General features: G+C 43.5%; 1 protein-coding gene across 3 annotated transcripts in view; it reads right to left on the reverse strand.

The window, feature by feature from the left end:
* ERBB4 (erb-b2 receptor tyrosine kinase 4) overlaps positions 1 to 25,589 on the reverse strand; it is a gene marked incomplete at its 5' end in the record, with an annotated part of 567,763 nt that overhangs the window by 263,347 nt on the left and 278,827 nt on the right. For all 3 annotated transcript variants that reach the window (XM_082763474.1, XM_082763473.1, XM_082763475.1), the window contains one exon: positions 23,374 to 23,560. In XM_082763474.1, coding sequence (XP_082619600.1) covers positions 23,374 to 23,560 — 187 coding nt within the window. The remainder of the gene's footprint in view (positions 1 to 23,373; positions 23,561 to 25,589) is intronic.

A 25,589-nucleotide genomic window follows, 5' to 3' on the forward strand; every position in this document is an offset into this window, starting at 1 on the left:
CCATTCACAGGCAAGACTTGCTGGCAAGCAAGAGTGCTCCTGACATGGAAACCAACCCAGCTCAGACTGGTTTCCTTAAAGGAAAGCAAATGTAAGCACAGAGACCTGCAACAAAATGAGCTCATATATATGCCACGACACTAACGATGGGACCTTGCAGTCCCAGAGACTGTAGGAACGCTACACAGAGCTGGGGAAAGTTTAGAGTAATAGATGCAAGAAAGGAAGAGATGCAATCCTGAAAGCAAGAGGTCCTTTGTGCACACAAATGGTGTGGTCAACTGGACACAGCTTTACTAAACATTGAAACACTCCAGAGATCACAAAGACTGGATCAGAAGAAAATCATGCCTCTGAGCATGAAATGCCCCAAGGCTCTGAGGTCTCCGTTTTTAACACAAATGTAACACCAGGCCAGAAACATGCAAGTAATCTGCTTGATATGTACTGAAAGCGGGTTTAACAGCAAGCTCCTCTTCTGGAGCATGAATTCCACAATCAGTGATGGTTATGAAGTATTGGGCTGAGGTTCTGCTACCCATCTCATACCCTGGGAATACAACCAAGGTACTGCCACTGAGTTCCTCCTGCTGCAGGCAGGACAGCATCTCACTGCGGGAGCTGACAAGTAGATAGGACTGAGAAACTGCTTCTTCAGAGCAGGAGAGAAAAGAGAAAGGCATAATCCTGCTACCGGCAAAGGCAGTGCTACACGCGTCTGGAACTGCAACACGAGTCAGAGAGCTCTTCGTTTCTTCTGTGCAACTTCACTGCTATTCTGGGACAGAGTGTAGTGCTCAGCAATAGCGCTGGTGACATGCAGGAAATAATTTCCATGGCAGTAATCTGAGCAGACTACTTGAGCAGGGATGATACATTTGTCCCTCTTTTGAAGATAAGTCTATACTCTGAGATACCAGCTTTAAAATATATTAGGCTAGCTGTGGACCACACTGGATTAAACTAGTTTTGAGCCATTTGTGAATTTGTAATCCCTTTGATACAGCCATATTTATCCTTTCTTCACACTGCTTTGGCAATCGAGGAAGGTTTAGTACACTGCTGCATATTTTCAGGAAAACTCTGGGTTTTCCCAAGAGCTGGGTGCCACAATCTGTTTGCAGGAATAGGCATTCTCCCACCCAGTGTAACACCTTTATTTGTCAACATGAGTTTAGGAGAACCAGAGAAGAAACACGCTGTTGTCATTAAGCACTTACCCTACAGAAGGGCGGTCAGTGCCTGCACAATGCTGGTACACACCTGCATTGTGGCAACCTCACAGGAAACTTGCTTTTAATTAACACACAGGCTAAATGTACTCTAGTGGCTAAATGTAAGGCCCAATAAAGAGAGGCAGCTTGCCAAAGGCTATACAGAAAATGGGGGTGCATGCCCACTACAGCAGCCTGGGCACTGCTGCCTGACACACCTGATTGCCAGCCCCTGCACAGTTTTCAGCCGCAGGCGAGATGAATTGGCAGAGTATGCTGGAGTAGCTCTGAGCATATACGCAGCCCACAAATCTGGGAAACAATGTGGTCAGGTGATTTCCAAATAAAACAGGTTTTATAAAACCTGTCCTTTAGCCAAACAACTGCAAATGAGCATTTTCTGGTGACATTTTATTACGTTTTCCATTACTGTGCTTTCATGGTAAATTGTTCTTGCCAATCAGTGTTACAGCATCAAAGAGACTGTTAAAGACATCCGCCTGGACAAACTAGAGATAAAAGATTTGACCGTCTGCATCTACAAAATGGGCTCGTTTTCATTTTTCAATGCAGCTTAGCGTCCTGATTAAAATAATAAACCAATACAATGATCAATGAAGAGAATGGAGAAGTAAATATGCCAGTCAACACTAAAAGCCATGCTACAGAAATAACTCAAAGTAACAGCAGCACTACGGAGCAGCCTACCCTGAATGTTATACCAAGGAGTCCTGAAATTTGTTTTACAGTGGCACTATTAAGCATTTTTAGACCATCCTGATAAGGAAGAAAAGACCATCAAGGGTATTTTTCCCCACCTGCATTCTGTAACAGTATGAATTACCCAATTTATTAATTTACAATTACCCCTATGTCACAGAATAGTATCCTCCCACAGAAACACCAATGTTTGCACCTTCACAAAGTTTCCAAAGATAGGAAAAACCTGGTGCCTAAAAACAAAGTATGTTTACATTGCCCTCCTGTACATTTTGGTTTATTGCTTGTCAACATAATTGCCCGAGAGAATGCCAGTGGAAAACACACTTTATTTCCACTTCTAAGAGACTACCCCAGGGTCACCCATTTTGCCAGGCATGTGAGCCTGCTCAGCGAACACTAGGAACCTCTCGCCGTGCCCTCCTCCTCTCTCATACACTGCTTTGGAGCTGGCAGGCCCTGTTAACCATTTGGAATGCAAGCCTATCGCGAGGTTAGCAGCTCATTAACTGCTGTTCCTCAGAGCTAATAAACGCGCATTAGCTGAATCCTGCATTGCGAGTGACTGGCAAAGCTCAGCTCTCCCTGTTGCATTCCCTGGCCATCGCACAGCACGGTGCACTAGAGTAATTAACGCGAAAACACACGCTAATTCTGTTGATATTTGATATAGAGCAGCGTTGCCTCAAAGTGGTTGTCAAAACCATGTTTGCTGATAATAAACTGTTCCTATGCGAGTGAGTGCTGCAGCCTCCAGCCGCGGTGTTTATCATATTACAGTGTTACAGGCTCTCAACTCTGAATATTCATGGTCAGAAATTAAGCCATATTTTTTGAATGCTAACTGTAGTTGAAGCTTAGCATCACTGGGTTTTGGCAATGCTTTATGTTGCATGAGAAATAATAAGCTACACACATGATCCTTTTCTAAAATAGTAACTGAAAGCCAGCCACTTAACAGGTCACGTTTAGGTACCAAAATAAAAAGCACCCAGCCACACATACAAACAACCACATATTTGTAGGGTTTAAAAATAAACAAAATAAAATAGTTGGGAAACTACTATTGCATTTCAGTGCCTTGCTTTCAGCACTCAGTTTTCTAAACCCTAGCCCCACAGTCAGTTCAAATACACCTAAGCAAATAACAAAACAATAGAAGAGGATGCTATTTCCTCTGGGGATGGGTTTATGGCCTGTTTACAAATGGAAAGGCCCACATTCCTCCGGACTGTGTTTGTTAAATGCTTTGAAAAGATTCACTTTAAACAAACTGTAAGCAGGATAAATCAGATTTGATGCCTGACATGTCCTTTTGGGACAGAATCCTCAGGGAGGAGGATGGCACACACAGCAAAGACCTGCAGTTCTTCACGGTGGTCAGAAGAAGGTCAGAAGAGGAGTGCTCCCATAGGAAGGGCTTCCCTACCGCTCTAGGATATTTGACAGATCCAAGTGTTATCTGAGTGGCTGGGAACTACCCTACACCCTTTAAACAAGCACTGTACATGCACATACAATGAGGTTTTGTCTATTTGGCTCAGTGTCAATCACTAGATGATAGCAGAACTGGCACAGCAACAGAAAAGAAGACAGAGTGGACCTTGCAAAGCATGAACACTCACAAAAGGTGCTAAGTCTGCTGTCCATTTTATGAGCCTCAACAGTTCACTGACCTTCTGGTGTGCCTGTCCTCCCTGGCCCTAAAAGTAGCTAAAACATCCATATATCCAAAATATCCAATATTTCAAATGCCTGCGAAATAGCATCCCCGAGAAACAGTTCCTAAAATTAGGAAACAGACATTTTCCATAAAGCAGGTTCTCTAGGAAGCCAGTCCCATCCCATCTCATTCTTCCCTCCTGTCCTCAAGAACGTGGCCTGGACGTGGTGTTGTTGCTTTACGGAGCTTGTTGCTCTGGTATCATCCCAGAGCAACAAGTCTGTGGCTTTCAGTTGCTATGCAATTTCTAATCGTAATAAGGGGGTCCTTTTCGGGCATTGCCGTGTTGCTAAGGAATGTATGGTTCCTATCCTAGACCACAGTTTCTCACAACAATCCTATATTCCCTTGGACAAACACATTAATTAAAATGTCATTGTGACATTTCTTTCTGCATGAGCTCACGGTTTTGTTTGTGAGAAGCACGCAGCAACAGGGTGGGAGAAAAGCAAAAGTGGGCTACAGGATGATAAGAGCATTACTAATTACATCTTTCACCTGCCTGCAATACCGCGATACTACTGCAATGTAGGCAGGAGAGCCAGCACAAGCAAGAGGCTGCGTATGGGATCCTGGACACAGTCCAGCTCCCCATGTTCCAGAGCCACTGATCTGGATGACTTTATAAGTTGTTCATGCCTTTCAGCTCTTAGTCACAAGGTGCGGACAGAAGACAGAGATTGATTTAATGGAGAATGAATGTAATGCTCTGCAAGTAGCTTAGGCTGCATCAATTAATCAATTATCCGAGTACATTCCACTTTAAAATATTCATTACTATTCTCATCTTTAATCAACTGCTTGCTCCACACACTGTGCGCTCCTGTGTTTCTGTCTGTGAGAAGAACAATATTCACTTTGCAAAGGAAAAACGCCTTTTCTAGTGCCAACCACAGAAAACCAGAAGTGCACTGGCTGCCGTGTAATGTGAACCATCTCCTAATGAACAGCTTCCAGACTACACTGGTACTTGCTGTGCCTTTGGTTGCTACGACCCTTACAAATTTTTATTGGAGAGTTATAGCAGAAACTGATCTCAAGGATGTTTTCACCTTCTTGTCTCTGCTTGGCATATGCAGCACAAACTTCTACAACCAGCTACCCTGTTTCTGCAAGCCACAAGAGCTTTCCAGCTGTGATTTTATTTTATTCTTGAAAAGGAGAAGGAAAGTTTGAAAACTGTATCACCTGCAAGTCCTCAGCTATAGCACTACCCAGTCTCCCCCTCTTCTCGCTGCACTGTAAGGTAACTCCACTCCCAGAGGAGACAGCCCACCCCAGCAGGGCCTGATCCAAAGCCTGAGGAAGGTCTTTCTGTAGGACAACAACATCAGTATGCAATGAAGGAGTGCTGGTGACAGAAGACCTGTAGGTGGGCTGGGAGGAAAGGAAAGAACTCAGACTGAAGGTAATGTGGATCAAAAATATCTGCAACAGTGAGACAAATGCAGTTGTTGATAAGTCTGGTGTTTGATGTGCATACATACTTTATTATCTAGCCTTTCATCAAAAGCCAGAGGATTTATCCTTCGGGGATGAGAGATTGAACAGCTTAAAATGGTCAGTGACCACAGAATGGATTAGCACATTATTATCTTTTTAATCCACAACATTTACTTTTTCAGGATTTATTGGAGCTAATACAAAAGTGATTAGTGTTCTGGTTTTGCCAAAGTGAGGGGTTGTTTATGACTCCATTCCCACACATGGCCTGTAATAAACAGATAGTGCTGACTGGAAAGTGGCCAACTGGAAAGTTTCATCATCTATGAAATATTCACAGAAATAGACATGACTTGTACAAGTCCTAATAAGCACCTGGACCTCCTAAAAGTGAAGCACGAGCATGTTGCATTACACCATCCTGCAAGCACACAATAAAAGGTTGTGTGCAAACTTCTTGCCTTTGCTAGACTTGTGCTATTTTTAAAAATGCAGGATAACCAGCCCCCAGCATTCCAGGGTCTTAGTCAACCCCCAAGAAGTCATGACTAAAAAATGCTGAGATGTTAAAAATAATCAATGTTATTTTTTGTATGTCTATCCTAGCTTCTGAGAATTCAGGATTCAGATTTTTATTTTCAATCCACATCTGCAGTGGCTGGAAATGGTTATTTGCTCTTAACAGAAGCTGAAATTCTCAGGCCATCGCAAAACTTGAACATCTAAGGCTTTAAGAAGAATTGACAGAAAATGAAAATCTCAAGCACGTCTATATAATTTAAGATATTAAACTTCTTTTTCAGAATAACATAGGAATCCAGGACTTTAGGGTTGTGTATCCCACCCTTTCCAAATTGGATTTGTGTTCCTAGAATGCATACTATTTTAAAAGATATTTACATGGCTAAATGCTACTGCTGAGTAGCTGCTTCTCTTTTTTTTTTTTTTTTTTAATACTTCGCATACTACCTTTTGAAAACAGAGTGTATCATTTTAGGTCTTTGGCTGCTTTTGAAAGTTGTACCTAAAATATTGTAACATTAGCAATAAAGTAGAACAATGCTGTTAAACTGGAAGGATTGACAGACAGGCACATTTAGAAAAGTAACAGAACATTTTCTTCTTCCCATCCTTTTATTTACACTGATTGAATTTGGTGCATGTGTTTGGAGCAGTCTTAGAGAAGCAGAATTTGTTCTTGTTTTGGATTTCAAGCAGAAGTTAAGTCTCCTGTAGCTTCTACACCAACCTGCAGAGTCTCTGGTTAAGTTCTGGATATTTCCCTAACTTTTCCTAATGCTTCACACAATCCAACCAAATTCCACAAGTGTAACAACAGCCTTCCATGTATTAGTACATTTCAGCTCTTAAAAGAGTGAGACGTAGAAATGCCCTTTACTCTTGCAAATGGCAGGAAGTTAAACCAGGCAAATAGCACAGCTTACCCCTACAAATCTTAGGCTGCGATAGCTTTGTCTTGCGATCGATCCTCTTTGGTGTGTGATAAAAACAAGGACTGTGTGCCTCCACATACACAAGCCAGTCAGAATTCTTACTGCACCTGGTATTTTAAAACATCGCCCTTAGCGAATTTGCAGTGAGTACCTCTATTAAACCTCTCCAGCACGTAAATGTTCCTTCCTTAAGAAAGACGCTAAAATTAAAGGTGAAGAAATTTAACTGTGGGGCTGATTTTGCTTTAGTTCCTCATTCACCTTGAGGCCGAAAGGACAAAAGACAAGCTTGTGAGAGCTGTCTTTTCTTCCTCGGCTTGAACTGCAGATCAAATGTGAATTGCTACAGAACTTTGAAGCAGATTAGGATTTCAGAATGCCTTGTTCTCATTTACAGGTTACCTCTGTATTGCAATCACAGTATCTCAAGTAGATGTTCTGGGCTGACTTCAGACCACTTAGATCTCGTCCTGTGAACAGTGTGACTCGGGTAGCCTGGGGATGGCTTTAGGCCAGCAGCCCAAATGTTTACTTAGTATCTGGGGAAACTTTTGCAAACTGTGCTGGGTTCCCTTGCTCCACTGCAAGAGCAACCGAGCCAGGCAGCTAGCTGGGGTTTAAATCCCTGGCTTCCGTAGCGTAGACGTGCACTTCAGCACTTGTGCTGACAAGACAGAGCACACAGGCACCTTGCAACTATCAGGCCACAGAAATACAAGATCTTTCATACGTGAAAGACAACAACAAATGCCCTTCTTCTGCTCGCTATCATGGGATCCAAGTTCACCATTCCCATCTTTAACCTGGCCATGTGCTTTGTGTCATGTATGCTGATGTTCCACGTGAGCAAACACCTCTGTCAACCGCACACATCAGTGAGTCTCAGTTTGGACAAGCCTTGCATGGTGCTGGATGAACACGTGGTGGTTGTGCTGCGAGGACACTGCCTGCTCAACACTAATCTTCCCTCTCCCTCCTTGGTGCTGGTGCAAGGCATCCGACTCAAAGGGAACTCCGCTGTGCTGGGCAGCTGCCAGTTCATCACTGCCACAGCTGCCCAAAGGGGCCAGGCAGGTGCCGAGCCATCCCTGGACATCAAATGTAAGAATATTTATAAAGGATTTAAACTATATTTAAATCAGGTGTCACTCTCTTTATAGCCCCTACATTTCTGACTGCACCCCAGTTTCCATTAGGATCATTTCTTGCAGAGCGAGGTTTTTAAGACAATAGCACAAAAGCCTCTCGCAAGGATCCAGGTAATACACTTCTCAATCACACAGCAGACAGGTGGAAAACATGAAAGAAGAACAGTCAATAGCTGCTTGCTGTCTCACCCCCTCTGAACTGCAGAAATGTCTTAGGGAGCTGTGAATTACTCCCCTATTGTTCTTGCTATATCATTATTTTGAAGTGGCTCATGCCTGTGTCATTTGGTTGCCTGCTTTGTTTCCTTTATCAGTTTGCTGGGTGATGTATAATTAAAAAAGCCCTGTTTTACCACCTCACTCACAGATCTCTTTAGATAATACAACAAATGTGATAGCAAGAAAATCACAATATACACCTCAAGTTCTGCAGCTTCCCTGTGAATTTATTGAAACTTTCCCCTCTGGGATACGTGCCTTTCATCAGAAACGGGCCTGTGCTCCGAAAGCCAGTATTTATTTCCTGGTGACATCAGTGAACATGACAGTTTGTTGACATAAGAAAGCACAGACTCAGATAGCAGGTGAGACTGGACAATCCTCCCCAAACATTCACCATCTGCAGCTCCTGACAAAACCTCCCTGGAGGTACTTTGAGTTTGGAAATACACCTGGAGATTGTGATCACAGATTAGAGCCGGACTGTACATGTCTAAGCACAGACACTCCACAGATGCCTGCTCCAGAGACCAAGCTCTGCAGCCCCCCTCCCACCGACGCTCTCTGCTTCACCCTTGCAGCCTCAGCAACCAGCACTGCCAACTGCCCCACCGCCTCAGCCAGCCCTCCAGAGTCACTTTTTCTTTTGACCTTTTCTCAGCTTGGGAAACCCTGTCGACACCACCTCTGCTCTATCATGGCCATTTTGTCTGTCATTGCATCTACAGCTCCTGTCCAGGCTCCTCTCATGTCTTGACAACACCAGCTCTGCTTTAAAAAAACAGTTTTACCCTTCTCAGTTTCCTTCTGTATTTCACTTCTCTAGCTCACCACTCCAACTCTGCCTTTTTCTTCTCCCCCCATTTCGTATCTCCTCATCACATCAAATAAAAGTGAATTTTATTCACTCCCCAGATCTTCCAAGGCCTCTCATTCTCTCATACACTATTTATGCCTTCTCCCACCTTCAATAAGCCCGTCATGCCACCTTTCATCACACACAAGACATTTTCAAACATCTTTTGTTCTTTCTCTGTGCTGTATCTTATACAAAGATGTGGACAGCCAGCAAGTTATCTCATTGACCTCTTTGAAATACTTCCCTCAAACCTTTCCCTTCACACAGAAGCGAGAGTTGGCTGCCTCGGTAGCTGTGGATGTGCAGATCTGATACTACCCTGAGAAGCTGTTCTGCCTCCTAGACTTGCTTGGCCCACCCCTCCGAGTCCACTGGTGGCCACCAGCCTTAATCACGCTCAGATATTTAGGGCAGAGGCTATTTTTGTCACTCTTCTGTAAGTTTATGAGCCATGACTGGGAAATTATGTGCTGCTTACAGACAGAAAACTAAATGATAAGCTGTGTTCCAGGGAAAAAAAAAAAAAGAGGTCTATATAGATAAATATTTACAGAAGTTTATGTTTACTTATGGACTTGTTACTTAAAATATGAACACTGTCCCTAACTTAGAAATGTCTGTACAGAAACACTATTTTTCAGTAGGTAAAAGAAAACTCAATGTTTATCAGAGTAGTTTCAAGAGCTTTTACTGCTGCAGTTTAACACCATCCCATCATCAAGCCTTGGTAATGTCATAAAGCTATGCAAAAATAAGGCAAAACTCATTTCTGTAAGACATTTGGGGAGCGAAGAGCATACACATTACCTGTTACCAGTGCTCAGCTGTCATAAGATAACTTAAAAGCAAGCGACCTGTGAACCTGCGATAACTTGCACACCTGCAGCCATCTTCTGCATCTGATCTTCGAGCAGCATGAAGGGGAAGCGTGACCCTCGCTCCAGGCCCAGTGGCCAGCTCAGGAAGATGATGGTTAGTTTTTAGTTCCCTGCCAGGAGAGCAGTTTTGGTCACAGTCTTCTCAAGCGCCAGTTGGGGCACTTAAGATTAGCTCATGGTGGCCAAGATAAAAGCAGCCTGTCAGCTAAATGGTTGGAGGAACTCTGGTGTATATAGGATGAGGAGTACATAAGCACACCAAAGCTGAAGGACATTGTATGGCAAGGGGAAGAAACATTTGCTTAAGGGCTCTTAACTATTCTTCCTGGCTTCAGGGGCATGAGGTAAGACTGCAGAGAAGTAGGTTTGCAAGTCTTTGTTTCCATGCCTCTCTCCGGGCACTTTGGTAACAGGGCACAGGAGAGCAAAAGGATTAAATAAACGGTCTTTTTCCAATAGCTGCCTTGAAGAAAGAAGGCTGATACTCAGCCATGTGGGCAACACTAGCACCACTTCAAGTTGAAAATAAGGGACAAGGTTAGTAGGGCATCAGAGCGTTACAGTCAGCAGGGCAGGAGACACATTTTTCCCCTTCAGTTGCATTTAATTTTCCCCTAAGTTGTCACATAGCTCTTGGTCAAAGCAGTAGCAACAAGTAAGAAAGGCCGATTCCTCACACAAAGCTTGCACTGGTTTAACTATAATCAGTTTTGAAGCCAAGTCAGTTCAGTAGGTATGAAATCCCAAGTGAATGCACTCAACTTAGTGCACAGACATCAATTTAGCTCATCCGAGTGACTGAAGTAGGCTAAATCAATACAAGGCACTTGTAAATGGATATAAAAGTACATCCATGTGGGGCTTGTTTCAATTTAGCAAGTTGTGTTAAGGAGCAATTTTAGTTAAACCCAGGTAAATTTTCTTTGCTGGCTATCGCTAAACCCTAGATTATGACACTAATCTCTCACAGCAGAAAGCAACCCTTGCACCTCCAAGTAGGCTACCTCGAGTCTCTGCAGCACAGCCAGGGAAGGTGGATGTGCAACCTGCCCTCTGAGCCTTGTAGCACAACCCCTCACTGCTGGGGCAGCAAAGGCACCACCATGCAGCACCATGGCACGTCAACACCAGTCACACGCTAACACTGGGACAGGACCAGCAACCTCCTCCAGCAACCTTCGAGATGCCACCAACAGTGCAGCTTCCTTCTTTGAGGCTATCTATCTGAGCTCAGGAGGCAGCAGCTTTCTCATGCTGATCTCGAAAAGGCCTCGGACTTGGTTTGGACACCAACAACAGATAGGAACAAAAGCTTTGAAATGGCCTCGTAAGGCATGGGTAAGCAACACCCCCACCTTGCTGTAAACTGCTGCTCACAGGGACTCAGCACCGATCTGAATGGTCTCTGCAAGCACAGAGCTGTCAGCATGCCACATAGCACATGAACTCTTCGTCCCCACCTTTGGAAAGTGTGAAGGAGGCTTCAATTCCTTTTGCCTGGCTCCCTACTCCCCTCCGTGAATCCACGCCTGGCCTTTGAGAAGGTTATAACGGGATTGTAGATGACACAATGCTTATCTGAACCTGACCAGCCCCTTCCAGCCCTCCTTTTCTCAGTAAGAGCATTCCTTCCACATCCCTTAGTTTCTTTCTGAGGACTGAAACAGTAAGGTAACCTGTGACAATGTGTCTCCACACAAGCTTCATCTCTCTTTCCAGAAACACCCGAAGAAAAATAAGATGGAGGACTGCGGACTCCAGGCAAGGATGCAAGAAAGAAGAAAAATTACCAAACAGGGATGCTGGAGGACATTCCTCATGGCCAGGAAGCAGGTGCCCAACGTGACCCACCTGCTGTGCCAAGCAAGCAGTGATCTGTCCCACCCAAACACTGCGGGATGGGCAGAGCCCTGAGCACAGAAACGCACGGGATTTGTGGCCACTTCTTTCTCAGAAGCAGAGCAGTATGGTTGGACAGGCCCACTGGTAAACCAGTGACGGCAATTATATGTTTTTTCTATTTATATCAGAAGCTACATTAGCAGATTAATGTTTACTTGCAGCCACTGCTACCATCCTGAAGGGGAAATGGAGCAGAATGAGGTCGGCAGAGGTCATAGCTCATTCAACCCATCAGTACAGTTATATTTGCTCAGCAGAGCTTTGATTACTTCTCCAAACTTTGAGGGTGGTTTATGGTAAGATTTGTTTTTTAAAGAAAAGGAAGAAGAAAAAGGCTAAAGCTAAGGCCAAGTTAAGATATTAATAAATCTCTCAACTAGCAAAAATATTACCTTTATTTGGGAAGCTGAATGCTTCTGAATATTAAATCAAAACCATTCAGCTCTGTACATGCAGAAGTCTTGCTCCTGAATGAAACTGGGGCTGCAGTGAGATTTACTGAGCTCGCATGGGGCTAACCGTACAGCCCTTGGGATTACTCCATTATGTAGTCACAGCCATTAAAATATCCCTCTCAGCTCTTCTTCCCACATACACTGAGGAGGAAGATGCCCTTGCAACCTTACCCTATGCATATTTTAGCTCAATGCTTGCTTTTAAGTCTCACTTAAAGCCTCATTTAAAGATCAGCCTCTGAGTCCAGTCATTGCTAAAGCTTTTCATCACCATCACCTTTACCTCACAACTACACTGCAGTGCACACCTGCACCTGGCCTGGATCACCACCTCAGCATGGCCACCAGAAGCATGGTTTCCGTAAGTAATCATTAACTCAGCAGGAGAGGAAAACCCCTGCCCCGTGGCCATAATAGCATCATTTAAAAACTCCTACATAACCCTGCAAGGGCAAAGAATAAAGACAAGTTTAGTCCTGATCCACTCAATCCATCTTGTAGTGTTTCTGACCAACCATCCCCTCCACCTCTGACCGCCCTACCTCTCCCTGGCACAGACTCAGCCAGAGCTCAGACAACCTCACTGTCAGCGCTGGTCGAAGGTGGCTGCCTGTCCCCGCATAGAACTGCTAGCAACAGCCAGCCGGAGACAACCCTTGGTAGCAGGGCTTTTACACCTACCTGTAGGGCAGCACAGCCCTAAGAAATAAAGAAATAAATAAGCAGTGTTGTAGTCTGTAAGAAGAGCCAGCAGTGTGCTTAACATTTTCTGCAGTACGTTTTATTTAATTACTATTACCATTGCTTGCAACAGTGTGCAAAGGATCTGTAGCTGACTAAAGCTTGTAAGGAATTCAAATATTAGGGGAAACGAATCATTATTATTTCATGGAAATGAAACACAGTTGTTTTAGCTCTAGCAGAGAGGAGAAACCTGGCTCCTCTTTTTTCCACTTAGCTTCTTGCATAAAACAAGTAAAGAACAATTTCAGCAGGATATGGACTGGGCTCTCAGACCAGGAAATAAACTCAGCCATGACCTAAATCTCAGCACAAAGTTTGCCACTATCTCAAGGGTACTTCTCTGATGTTGCTTTGGCTAAAACCAAACCAAACCAAATCAGTAACAACCACTCCCTACTCCAGAACCAGAGACACACTGGGACCCCAGTGTGAGAAGCACGTACACGAGGGCTCTGCATCCACAAGTAACCCCATGAGTGATTACAGCACGCTCTAGGGACACCACAGTAGTCTGAAGCAAGAACACTGGGGTAAGTTCAGACACCACAGCACGCAGCCCTGTTAAAAGACAATTATCCCTGCCAAAAAGCAGGTAGCTCACATAAAACTCCAAGTCAATACACTGGCACCACAACCTGTGGCCAAACTCACTCATTTAAAACTTGCTCTGTATGTCTGTGCCATTGGACACACTCTTACAAGAAAGCAAGGATCTTATGACTGATGTTGGGATGAAATATGAGCAGAAAACCACTTTTCCAGCCTCTAAATGCTTTCAAGGATTGCGAAAACCCTTCATTCCTTAAGCCAGGTAAAGAAGCCAACACTGGATACTTTTGCAAGCTGAAATCTGACAGAAAACAGTCTACAAAAGATTCAGTTACTTTTCACCAAAAGTTTCAATTTGGTTGAAAATGCAAATTAAACTATATTAAAAAGCATGAAAAGCCATTTACTATTATAAGCCATGTGTGCTCATTTTAAAATACATGTAAAAGATGGTGTCTGACTATTTCATCATTTTTCCCTCCTTTCTAAGATCCTCCATTCTTGCAGAAAACTTCCCCAATAACAGATTTCTATTTTTTAAAAAAGTGTCCAAAAATACTTTTGGCAAAAACATCTTGAATTCTCCAGGCCCAGTCAGCCTCTGCGTCCTGCCCTCAGCTACCCGTGGCCCCTTACCCGTTTTTGAAGCTGACTGCAGCACTCTGTTCAGACACTGGTGACAGAACCAGCTCCCAGAGCTGTTGCAGCCTTTACCATCCATCTGAATGCATGCCTAGCTGATCCATTTAACAACAAACACACACACAAAAAAACCACCCAGCAACACAATCTCATCTCTCCAGCAAGGCAGAAAGAACCGTGTTTGATGCTGCCCTTCACTCCGTGCTCCCACATCAGGGGTACCTGTGGTTTCAAACTCAAAGCATGTGGCTACGTTACTTCTGAGGGGCAGAAGCAGAAGCCAGCTCCCAGGGGAACCCCAGCGTAAGTACGGTGTTTGTAGGATGATCGGCTGGATGGACACCCTCTCTTCTAAGCCTTAAAGAAATGAAAGCACATCTATGAAAGTTTCACCAAGGGGGAAAAAAAGGAAAAGGAAAAAAAAAAAAAAAAAAAAAAAAGAAGAAAAGAAGAAGAAAAAAGAAAGCAAAAGGGTTTTAGAGAAGACAGCCCCTAGAGCAATTTCCAAACATCAAAGAAAAAGGCCTCCAGCGTGTTCTCCTCATGTGATACCTTTGTTCCTCCCTCCCCGCCTGCAGGCGGGTCCCTACAGCCCCCGACAGCTCCGCATCCACACCCATTACCTGCCTCCTGCTCTGATTGCCTCCCGCTGTCACCTCACACCAATCAAGGTTCATTCTGCATGGAAAGAAGCCCTCACAAAGCAGGTGGGACCAACTGGGGGGTAGCAGGGAACTACACCAGTTTTGTCTCAGCCATGTTCCTGTGCAGCCTGCCTGTTCCTTCATCCGTAACGCAGTTACTGCTAAGGTGGGTGCTTCTGCTTTGCCATTAGGCTGTGGGGCCATGGTTGGGTGTTTGCCACTTTCTCACCTCTCTTCACATGGTGACTTCCCTTCTTCTACACGACAGTATTTCTGGTTTTATGTTGCCCTCGAGGTTATCTTTTCCTGGGCATCTCTGCATTTGTCCTAGCAGCTTTGCAGAGGTGCAGGGCAGCTGGCTCTGTGTTTCAGTGTTTAGAAAGCAGAGCCTCAACCACAGCACTCCAAACTGTCCAGGACTGCTGCCCCTGTTAGCCTTCCACTGCTGTGGGCAGGGCAGGGAACACAAAGGAGGCAGGCCAAAAAGGGGCTCTGGAAACAACTGTAACTGTCAGTTACACAACACAACCTCCTAATAGCAGCATTTGCCTTTTGCAGCCCAATATCCAAAGCTTGTATGACGAAACTCAGTGCTGGATAAACTTTTAACGACCTGCTGCTCGTTCCTGCCCCTGCGCTGCCATACTTTGTGGCTGCTGCAGAACCACCGGTGTTAAAACCTTCCCCACTGGTTTAGACAAGACCCGTCCTAGGCTGAGATTTGTGACACTGCATGGGCTAGGTGTGTGTGCAGGGAAGGAAAAGGCAGCCTGGGATGGAGCTGGCCAAGCAGAAGGTGAGTGTTTGCCTCCTTCAACTAGTGAAGGCTCCATGACACCTCGTCCTTGCACAAGTGTACAGGAGGGCTTTTTGCCTCAGCTGTCTGCAGGGGCTTCACGGGAGCTAGATGCAGTAAATTAAACAGCCTTCTGTTCATCACCTCTATGGTCCCTCCCCTATAAAGTTTCTAGGGAACCTCCCTTGGTAGTAAATGACAAGAAAATAGACAGCCTCTGGTCCTAGGAACATCAATTATTTCCACACTGCAAACCTAGGGGCCCAATCCCATCTTCTCTGAACTTGATGAATGCTTTAAAGAATGGTGTCCTAAACCCCAGCTCCTATAGGTTCCTGGAGAAGCTAGATAAGGGAGCTCACACTCTTGGACCAGGTTTAAATCCAGCTCTGTAGGCATACGCTGCCTTGTATGATGCAACGCCACTGAAATGCTTTCTGCTGAGGCCCAGATCTTTACTTAAATACATGAAACTTGGCATCTGACTCCCAGAGCTTCATTCCCATTTTGAGCCCTAGACCCCACAGCCCCACTGCCACACCAGTGGCTCAGAGCTCACAGCCCTGCGGCAGCAGAACTTGCCTACTCTACAACCTGCCCTTTAGCTGGGGAGTGCCAGCAGGTTACGTTCACCACGTAACACAAGGCTTTCGTTATGCTACAGAAGCACCAAATTCCTTGTCAGCTGTGGCCTGTCAGAAGGAAGTAAGAAAATCAATGAGTTCAAGAGACTGTAGAGAGAAGGAAAAAAAAACAAGACAAAAACTACTAAAAAAATTAAAGCGCTGAAATTAATGCTTCTTTTCTTCTCCGAACTGAAGAAGATAAACTACTGGAGTGACAAGGATTTCCATTTGAAAAGACCTAGTCTAGATCAGACCCTGGCCTGAGCTGTGGCATACAGCTCCTTTCTGTCCCACGCAGGAGCTGGGTTGCATCTTTCCAGCAGTGCTGCCACTACAAACCACACAATTCCTTCCTGTCTGCAATGCTTATTGCATTTTACTGAAGTTATAGTGTAGCTCAGCACAGATCTGTCTGCCAAACTTGGATGTTTTGAAATGCCACCCATTCCTGACCCGTGTGATTGAAATGGAGGGATTACTCTGTTCAGATGTTTAACTCCCTGCAAAGCATGTGGCCAGAGAAGTCCCTGTGCTTTTAAAGCTCTCAAGTCACTGAAGTCAGGCAAAGCTACTACATTACTAGAAGGTTTCAGCATTACTGGATTTATCTTGATTGCCCATATTTCTAAAAAAGCTAAAGGGTGTTTCACACATCCAAAATCTGGAAAATTTCTTACCTCATAATTGAAAAACGCACAGATAGAGAACTACTGCAGAGAGGTAAAAAGGAAAAACTGCCAAGAAAGACGGAACGAATGACATTATTATTTTACATGGCATTTTCAGGTGACAATAGCAGCACACCTGGATGTACTGTGTAGTAACATTGAAACTAGCATTTGACGGTGTTACAAGCTAAATTCCACATCACCTCAGGTCCTCCCTGACTAACATTTTCATACCAAACTCTCAAAAGCAGCCTAATTAAAGTGGCAAACGTTATTGGCTCTATTGTAAAGATGGTGATTCACAACAGAAAGCAGCAGAGGTGCAGGTTACCATAGCACTGGGAAGGCTTTCCTCCATCTGCTCTTGTCTCCCCATCCTTCTACCCATTCCACTCCCCTTCACGCAGCAGCCATTTAATTAAGATCCAGGACAAGGTGCTTCTGTTTCCAGGGACCATACTCAGGCAGGAGCAACCTGCTGGGTCCACCTTGCTGGGTTATTTAGCCCAGGCACAGGACCCCAGTGATGCAGCTACGCTAATTCTAAAGCCAGCCAGCCTGATGCTAGCTCCAGGTCCTACACAGAGCTCCGCGGCATGGTGCAGACATGCCTTGAGTCAGCTATCATTAGCTGGTATTAATCCTGACAGAGCATCCTGAATACAACATCCTTAAAAGGGCTTAAGTGGGAGTTAGGCACTAGTTAACTTATAAATTAAAGTGTGAATTAAATTATCCACTGAAGAAAGCAAGGGGCAATTTGAATTTCATTTCATTACAAAGTCAAAGGAACCATGCCACTTTACACCAGCTAAGGATTTGGCCTAGCTTCTCCTCCCCGTAATTTTAAGCCCTGTTTTGGCTGCAGGAGGGGCTGTGTGATGTGACCTTACCCTGTTGTGTGATACTGGAGACTTGCAGGGAACAATCTGCAAACAACTTGCAATAAACTGTTTTAGCCTGCTTCCAACACACAATGTGCATTTCACAGTTTATGTGAAAATATTGGTTGGGCTGGGGGGAAGCAGCAAAGAGCTTTCAGGGAGCAAAGGCAGGAGTTTAAGACAATCCTGTCAGTGGAATCCTTTGAGCGTGTGATCAGAACACATTTACCAATAAATCATTACTATAAGCTTTTACTTTTCTTTTAATTCCTTGCCATAATCATTCCAAACAAGGTCGCACATTTCTAACATCAGAGACAGAACTAAAAACAATAAAGTGCTTTGAAATAAAGCTGAGCATAAATTAGCGAACAACAGGTTGCAAAAAATCAGACATTAGTTATACCATTTAGCATGACAAAAGCATATCTGAATCCTTTAGAGACTGTAAAATTCTAGCCTTGCTGAAATTAAAAATCCAAAGCTCAGCCATTGTTACTGAACATAATCAACTCATGAGTATAAATCTCATGGAGCTCAAAATCAGTATTTATTTCTGGCCGGGTCCAATATGCCTACGTGCCTCGATAGCACCTATGAGCCATCTTCTGCTGGCTTGCGGGGGTTACACCTCAGCCCCGTGGGTCCCTTATCTGGGACTCCTCGGGGCCACGTCTGCAGCCGTGCAGCGAGGAGCGCCTGGAAGAGCTGCCAGGCACTGATGCCAACTGGCACGGCGCAGGCTGGATCCACGCTGGTCGGAGTTTCTGTGCTCGGCACGAGGTGCCTGCACGCTCCTGCCAGCAGAGATCCATCTCCGGACTCCCCTGGCTACATGCGACAGTGTCAGGGGAGAGCACTACCTGCAGTGGGGCAATTTTTTTCCAAGACAGTCTAACAGTGTCCCGGGGGAGACGGCTGCTTGCTAGCTGGCACATTTATTAGCATAAGGGCAGTCACAAGCCTCGGCCCTTCTTTCCATACGGGTGAGACAAGGGAACCTGTAGCAGGTCCTGCACCATGCCCCGAGGCGCTGTGCCGCAGCACTGAAGAGCTTTCCTTTCCCAGGGGAAGAACAGCCGTGCTCAAGGTGTTCCTCTCTTTTCTTCTACCTGCTGGAGAGTCAGCAAAGATGTGCTGGGACACAAATGCCTCCGTGGTCTGTGCAACTCCAAGGCCACAGAGAAAGCAGCACTCCTGGGCAGTCGCTGAGCCACTGCAGCTTCTTCTGGGCAAAACATTTTAACTCCTGCAGCAGCCCTGACTGCAGAGGGTACCAAAGGGATTTTTTAAACAAATTTCTCATTCCTTCACGTATCCTAGCAACACCTCTCCGAGGTTAGAGATGCGATGCCTTGCCCACCTGTTGTATAGGAAGCCTGAGGCAAATTACATATTGCTTTCTTCCCAGCTCGCCCAGCTAGTAGGAAGCCGCAGCAATTAAGGAGTACACCACAACCAGCACACCCCAGCCTCATCTGCTCAGGCCAGGTGTCATGCTCAGGCCTTCGTACCTCTAAGCACTGTGAACTCAGCAGTGGCTCATGCAACGTGCATGCGCTCCAAGGAGAGGCACTAGAAAGGCAGAGGTGTTACCCCTCTGAAAGAACGCTTGATGTGCAGTCACATGGGGCTAAAGGAGCTCAGGCCCTGGGCAGGTATCTAAGTAAGATTCCCAAAAGCACCTTTGGTTCCAAATGTGCAGAGTCAACAAAACCAAAAGAAAATATGACTCCTCCCGTGCCCTTCCCTCAATCTCGACTGAGCTGCAGTGTAATGATAGTAAATGAACAGTCCTTGTTTAAAAAAAAAAAAAAAAAAAAGGAAGATAGAAAATCACTGACAAGTAACCTTTACCAGAGAAGTGGTCGTTCTTTTTTTCTCCCCCCTCCAAAGCACCCTTTAGCATTTTTGATTTCCTGAGGAAAAAATATATTGAAAATATACTGAAAATTATCACAGAATGTTCAGTTTTTTTTTACAGAACGATTAAAAATGTAATCAAAACTTAAAACAAACAAACAAAAATATTACAAAGACCTGTGAGAAGGGAAAATTTACAATGGATCACTTTCTACACCCAGTGAAAACCATCCTTTCCCCTGTGACTTTCCTGCCAATCAAATGAGATTTCCTTGGCTATCACTGGCCAAATCCTTTGGGCTACAACAGGCGTTTGCCACTTGAACCACAGTTGCCTTAATTTAGCTTTTATCTCCATTCCTGAAAGCTAGCAAGTAAGAAACTACAAATTTTCCTGCTTTTACGTGTTATCAAACTAAGCACTCCTAAATCTGCTTTAGTCTAATACATTTAAGGAATTCCAGGGGAACTTCTATTTCCAAGGCCAATAGGGGAGATGATGACGTTATCTCCGCTCATTCAAAGATGCATCATTTGCTGTAGATCTCTGCTACTCATCTTCACTCAGAAGAAAATATGGGATGCTTCATAAGTGGTTCTGGCACTTGTGAGTTATCCCTCCTTCCCAGCTCATGAAGATAAATGCCATAATGAAATGCAGCCATCAGGTACTCTCTATATTTGGAGTACTCAAAGTGTGAACAATGATTATGCCCTTTCATTGGATAAGTTAAGGTTGACTGCCTAGCTACATGGGAAAGACAGGAATGATTTGCACTAGCTCATAGGCAGTAAATGGAAGAAGGTGGCATACCCTCAGCATCAGTTATTCTGCTAATCTCAGCCTGAATAATACGTTCAGTATGTCAAAACTGCATTTTATTTTAAGGCTACTTGGCAGCTGAATCTGCAAGCTGAGATGAGTCCAGCTGAGATGACAGCAGCCTCTTCATTAGTTCAATGTCTTTTTGTTTTTGACACTTGTGGAATCATTGACTAAGTTATTATAATAAGTGAGAAATTGATTTTTATAGGCAAGACTTTCTGGAAGTGTCACATGAATTTTAGGATCTGCTCCTGACCTGTGCTGCACAAACAAAACTCCCTCTCAGGATGACAGACATCATGAGTGAGAACTGCATCGTGCTTTCTGTGCAAGATAAAACTTACTGCCTTCACAGTTGTCTTTTATATATACACATATATAGCTTAAGGGGAAAAATTCAAGCATTTAAGGTTACATTTAAATATGAAAGCATGATAGACATAGCTGACAATAAAAACACAGCTGTTAACAACACACTAAAAATAATGCAATGGTACGTCACAAGGGGATGAAATCCTGCCTCCGGTTAAGTCATAGGATAACCTGCAGGTGAGAACAGCCTCTGCATTTATTTGACACAGGGGTAGCGTTTGTATTTGAACACTGTGCAGTAACAGACTGAAACAGCATCAGGAACCCTGCATCCAGACAATGCACAAATAAGAACAGAACCTCCCGAGCTTTTGTGAACGTAAGCCCTGGAAAGATAGTTCTGGGCATGCAAGGCAGTAGTTACGTTTATATTTTACTCTGGTGGAAGGAATGCACCACTCACAGCCGGTCTCTTTAAATCTGTAGTGGACGAGAAGCTTGATGGATGCAAGTTCATGGGAACCATAAACTTCATCTTAAATTCAATGCAAATCACTGGCTGTTTCTGATGGAAATACGGAGCGGTTGGTAGGCACAGGGAAGACCCAGACACAGCTGATCTTTTGTGGCCTTGCAACATCACTGACTCCCGCAACCACCACTTATTTTTATGTAGTTATTAAGGCTGTGTTACAAAAATGACTTAACTATTAATACGCTCCAGGGAGAGCATTTGCAACAAGAAGCAGGTTGTGGGTTAAAATAGCCAGGTGCATCTTAAACAGTATATAAAATGGTCAAAGAACAGCTGCTGTAGGGACTCACAGGGCCCTGGCACATGCTATCTAGAAAATATTAGAGTATTTTTAAGTACACACTAGCTCATACGCAGCACCCGGTAGCTATTTTAAGCACTCAGCAGAGACAAGCTAGTGTTATTAGGGAACTTTTCTTCCAAGAGACAACAATAGGTTTTGAGCCAAATAATCCCATCAGAGGGCTTTGTAAACACCTAAATCAGATGAAGTGGCTGTGATGATCTCATGTTAGGGAAGATTCAAAGGCTGGGCTAAGGCAGACTTTCTCACAACACCTGAAAAGACAGTCAAGCTATTTGCTGGATGGTTTTGGTGTTATGCCTATCACATAAAAACAGCTTCCAGAGAGAACCTCTGGAGTCAGACGAACTGTTCATTGGCACAGGGCAGCTAGTTCATGAACAAAATCTTGAGCCGGGGCCTAAAAGATAAGGTTTTTCATGTTACTGAGCAGTAAAGCCATGGATAAACAAGCACTGAAAATACAACCCTTGCTTCCTGGCAGAACAGCCTCTAGCCCAAGAGAAAAGGGTTCCAGTCCTTTCCTGGCCTTGGCCTCACATCACCTCTCAGTCTCAGTTTCACCGAGCCTAGTGTCTTTTACAAAGCATTTTGAGACTCATAGACAAGAAAAGTATCTGAAGAAGTAGAAAATTAGTACATGATGCTGTAACTGTGCTATGTGAAGGCACAGGCAGCCATAATGAATACCCTAAATCATAAGTGTAGGGAAAATGTGGGAACAGAATAGGAGAAAATTGGATTATGACAATGATAGAGAGAAGCACAGCAGGGATTTAGAGACTTTGGGAAGTGCACTGGTATCAGCACGATGGCCTCAGTAAGCAAAAGTGTTAGAAGTCTGACTAGAAGAATGAACCTGATCAGAAAGTCTGCTAAAATTGTGTTTTATTCTGTAAAACAGTCAAAATCTCCTTTTCTTTCCTATTTTTGAAAGCATCTCTGTACAACCCAGAGAGGCTTGAACAGAAGGGAACTGCAGGCACTTTTGTATCACTGAATACACCAACACAAAAAAAGTCAGGAGTGAAGGGTGCCTTAATACAGTTCAAAATGCTCCCACCTCCCTGTACTCAGGTTCAAGTCCAGCTCACATCAGTGTTTGCACTCAGCATGTAGCCACTTGTAGAAATAAGGCCATTTCACAAACTCCAAAACTTAAAAGTACAAATGATCATAGCAGACAACCCTCCCTTCACAAGGAACCATGTACAAATAAAACACTTCTTGTGAACTCCCTAAAGAAACTTTGCCACTGCCTGGCCTTTATTAAGTTACAGTGCAATATATGATATGATATTTAGCCAGCATTTAATCTCTCAAACCAGTTACTGCAGACCCTCATCTGGGAGATATGAAATGCTGACCTACCCCACATCTTTATCCATCCAGCCCTGAACTTACAGATGACCACAGAAACATAGACTTAGTTTACATTTTTGCCTCAAAAAAATATCACTATATATAATAAACTTTTTTATTTGAAAGCGGACGTCTTAAATTAAATACTCCAAAGATCCAGTGTCCCCTCTCACCCACCTCTCTTTCCCCCACCTCTGTGAGAGTAGCAGCAATGCTGACACAGCAGCAAGAGCTGAGGCTGAGGAAGCCAAAGCTAACTTGCCAGAAAATAGGTAGCACCTGAAGCAACATAATAATAACCAAATTTGTGTTCTCAAAACTAAGAAAAAAGTGTGTCGTTTCTTTCAACAATTCTTTTTGTTGCAAATACGCTCTTGGCATGAATTTCATACATAGCATTTGAGCAGTACTGGAAAAAGTTCAGCTGTGATTCTGAAAAGGAATGAAATTAAGTACCAACGAGCCTTTCAAACAGTGTAGAACTGTTGGCCTCTCATGGTACCTGTTATTTGCACAATGTAAATGACTGAGGACATTGATGCACATGTTCAACAAGCTCTTTTTTTCCCCAACTAATCCACTGCATTTATAAGTTTCACTTACCTGTCAAGTTCTTCAAGCCAAGTTCCCTGAGTCCAAAATTGCCATCCTTTCTGTAGTTAAGAAATATCGCCAGAGCATATCGGTCTTCATAGAGTTTGGTCCCACGAACGATGCGCAGGTTCTCCAATGGCAGGTATTCAAATTGATTCAAAGCCACCAAAACATAGCCTGTGACTTCTCTGATAGACTGAAAGACAAAAATGAAATAAACACATTAGAAACGGTCCATTTTTAATCGTTCTGATTTTTTCTCATAGCAGTTGCTTTAGTATGTGATACAGTCATGCCAGAAAAACAAAAAAACAAACAAACAAAACTTCCCCAAAGAATTCTGTTTCAACTTCTTGAATTTAACCACACTTCTCTTTCAATGCAACATGCAACTGAGCTTATTAGACATACTGGCTTGAAAAGTAGAGAACAAAGGGGTAGCCAATCTTTCCAGTTTTATTAAACTCGAGCAGAAATTCACAGTAAGCATAAAAGATGCATGAAAGGATGACTTTGCACGACTCAAAGCAGGCAGCAGGTCAATGGTCTCTTTAGCATATACGAGCAGAAACCAGCATAGCAACACCACAGGTCAGATAAGGTAGTCTGTCTGTGAGTAACTCCATTGTACAGGATATTCCAGGGTATGAGTGAAGGACACAACATGGGGTAAGGGAGAGACCACTGGAAGAGCTCACCGTCAAACAGGAATACATGATAGAAATGGAGGGCACGTTTGAAAGAGAAAATACAAAGCACGTAAGTCATATCACCACCTGGTACTTCCAAATAAATCAGATCAATCACTGAACATTTGTAAAGTCAATTTACAAATTTACATTTGTAAATTCAAGTTTGATTTTGAAGTGCTGGTATCACAGATACACACAGATTTTGATCAAAGGTAGTATCAAAACCATTAGCAAAATTACTGTTGCACTTCAGGGCTGGCTGAATACTTTGTTTGCATTAGATAAGCTATACAACAATTCTCTCCTGCTCATACTCAACACTTGATTGTCTGGGTTGTAAAGGTAAAAACAAACAAACACAGTTTTTCAGAGTCCGAAAGATTAACAGTACTAAGATGTTTTTTAAAAAGAAAAATGTTTTAGAAAACTAAGTTATTCCAAATAATTCAAATAAATGGCCTAGAAATCTGAGAAGTGTCATTTCAACATTCACCTAGAGGCTCACTGTCCTTAGCAGGAGGGAGAGGTTGGAGGATGCTCCAGCCCAGAGCTGCTCCCAGAAACAAAACCTCTGTGTTAGAAAGTGTCTCTCAAATACAGTTTTCATATCTCACTTAACTCCATACCTGCAACACCTTGCAATCACTGCATATGTTTATACACCTATGTGTGTTTGTGTATTTAATGGACAGAAATTGACGTAACTATCCATCTGCTTAAGTAGATGCAAGCACTTTTTTCTTCCCTTCGGCAAAGTAAATACCTTAAACAATACACAGAAATAAAAAATTCTACTTAGAGTAACATGCCTGAACTATGAGTAACACAACAGGGATGCCAGTCAATGCCAGAACAAAAAACACACAGGCAAACAATGACAAGAATTGAATTAAACGTGTTGCGCATGTATCGTTAGTAAGGAAAGACAACGGATTTGCAGAACAAAGGACAGCTTTTGTTTTGCTGGTTCAGCACTGCTGCCATGATTTTGCCTGGAAGTGTGCAAGAACCTTTTAATTAGGTTTATAAAAGTTCATAAGATTATTGCCGAGTGTGGCAGTATACATAATGAAAGATATATATATATGCCGCGGCAGTAGCTGTCCTTCTAATGTCTGATGTCTCTACTCAGCTGAAGCTGCTAAAAAAGATCTGGAGCTATTTCAAGAGTTGCTTGGCATCTAAAAAGAGCACAGTGTCATTACAGCACTTTGATGAGAACCCAGTGAGTTTAGCTAGGTTGAGATGTACGGTTCAGTAGCTCAATATTAAATGCAGAGCTGCATTATTCCCTGGGACACTGATTCCATTATAATCAGAAGCTTTCTAGCACTTTCATGATAGCTCTTTTACTTTCAGACATTTCAGAATAGCCAGTTTGGTCAGGAGTTTGTTTTCATCATATACAAAAATTTCAGTAAGCTGGCTTTTCTAGCTTCTCTTCAGAATTCAGGACATATTAAAATTATACTCAAGACATGAATTTCTCCACTGATGTTCCAGAGATACTGTGATTATTCTAATTATTTTAAA

Source organism: Aythya marila, assembly GCF_965140915.1.
Source record: "Aythya marila genome assembly, chromosome: 6".
Classification (NCBI taxonomy): Eukaryota; Metazoa; Chordata; class Aves; order Anseriformes; family Anatidae; genus Aythya; species Aythya marila.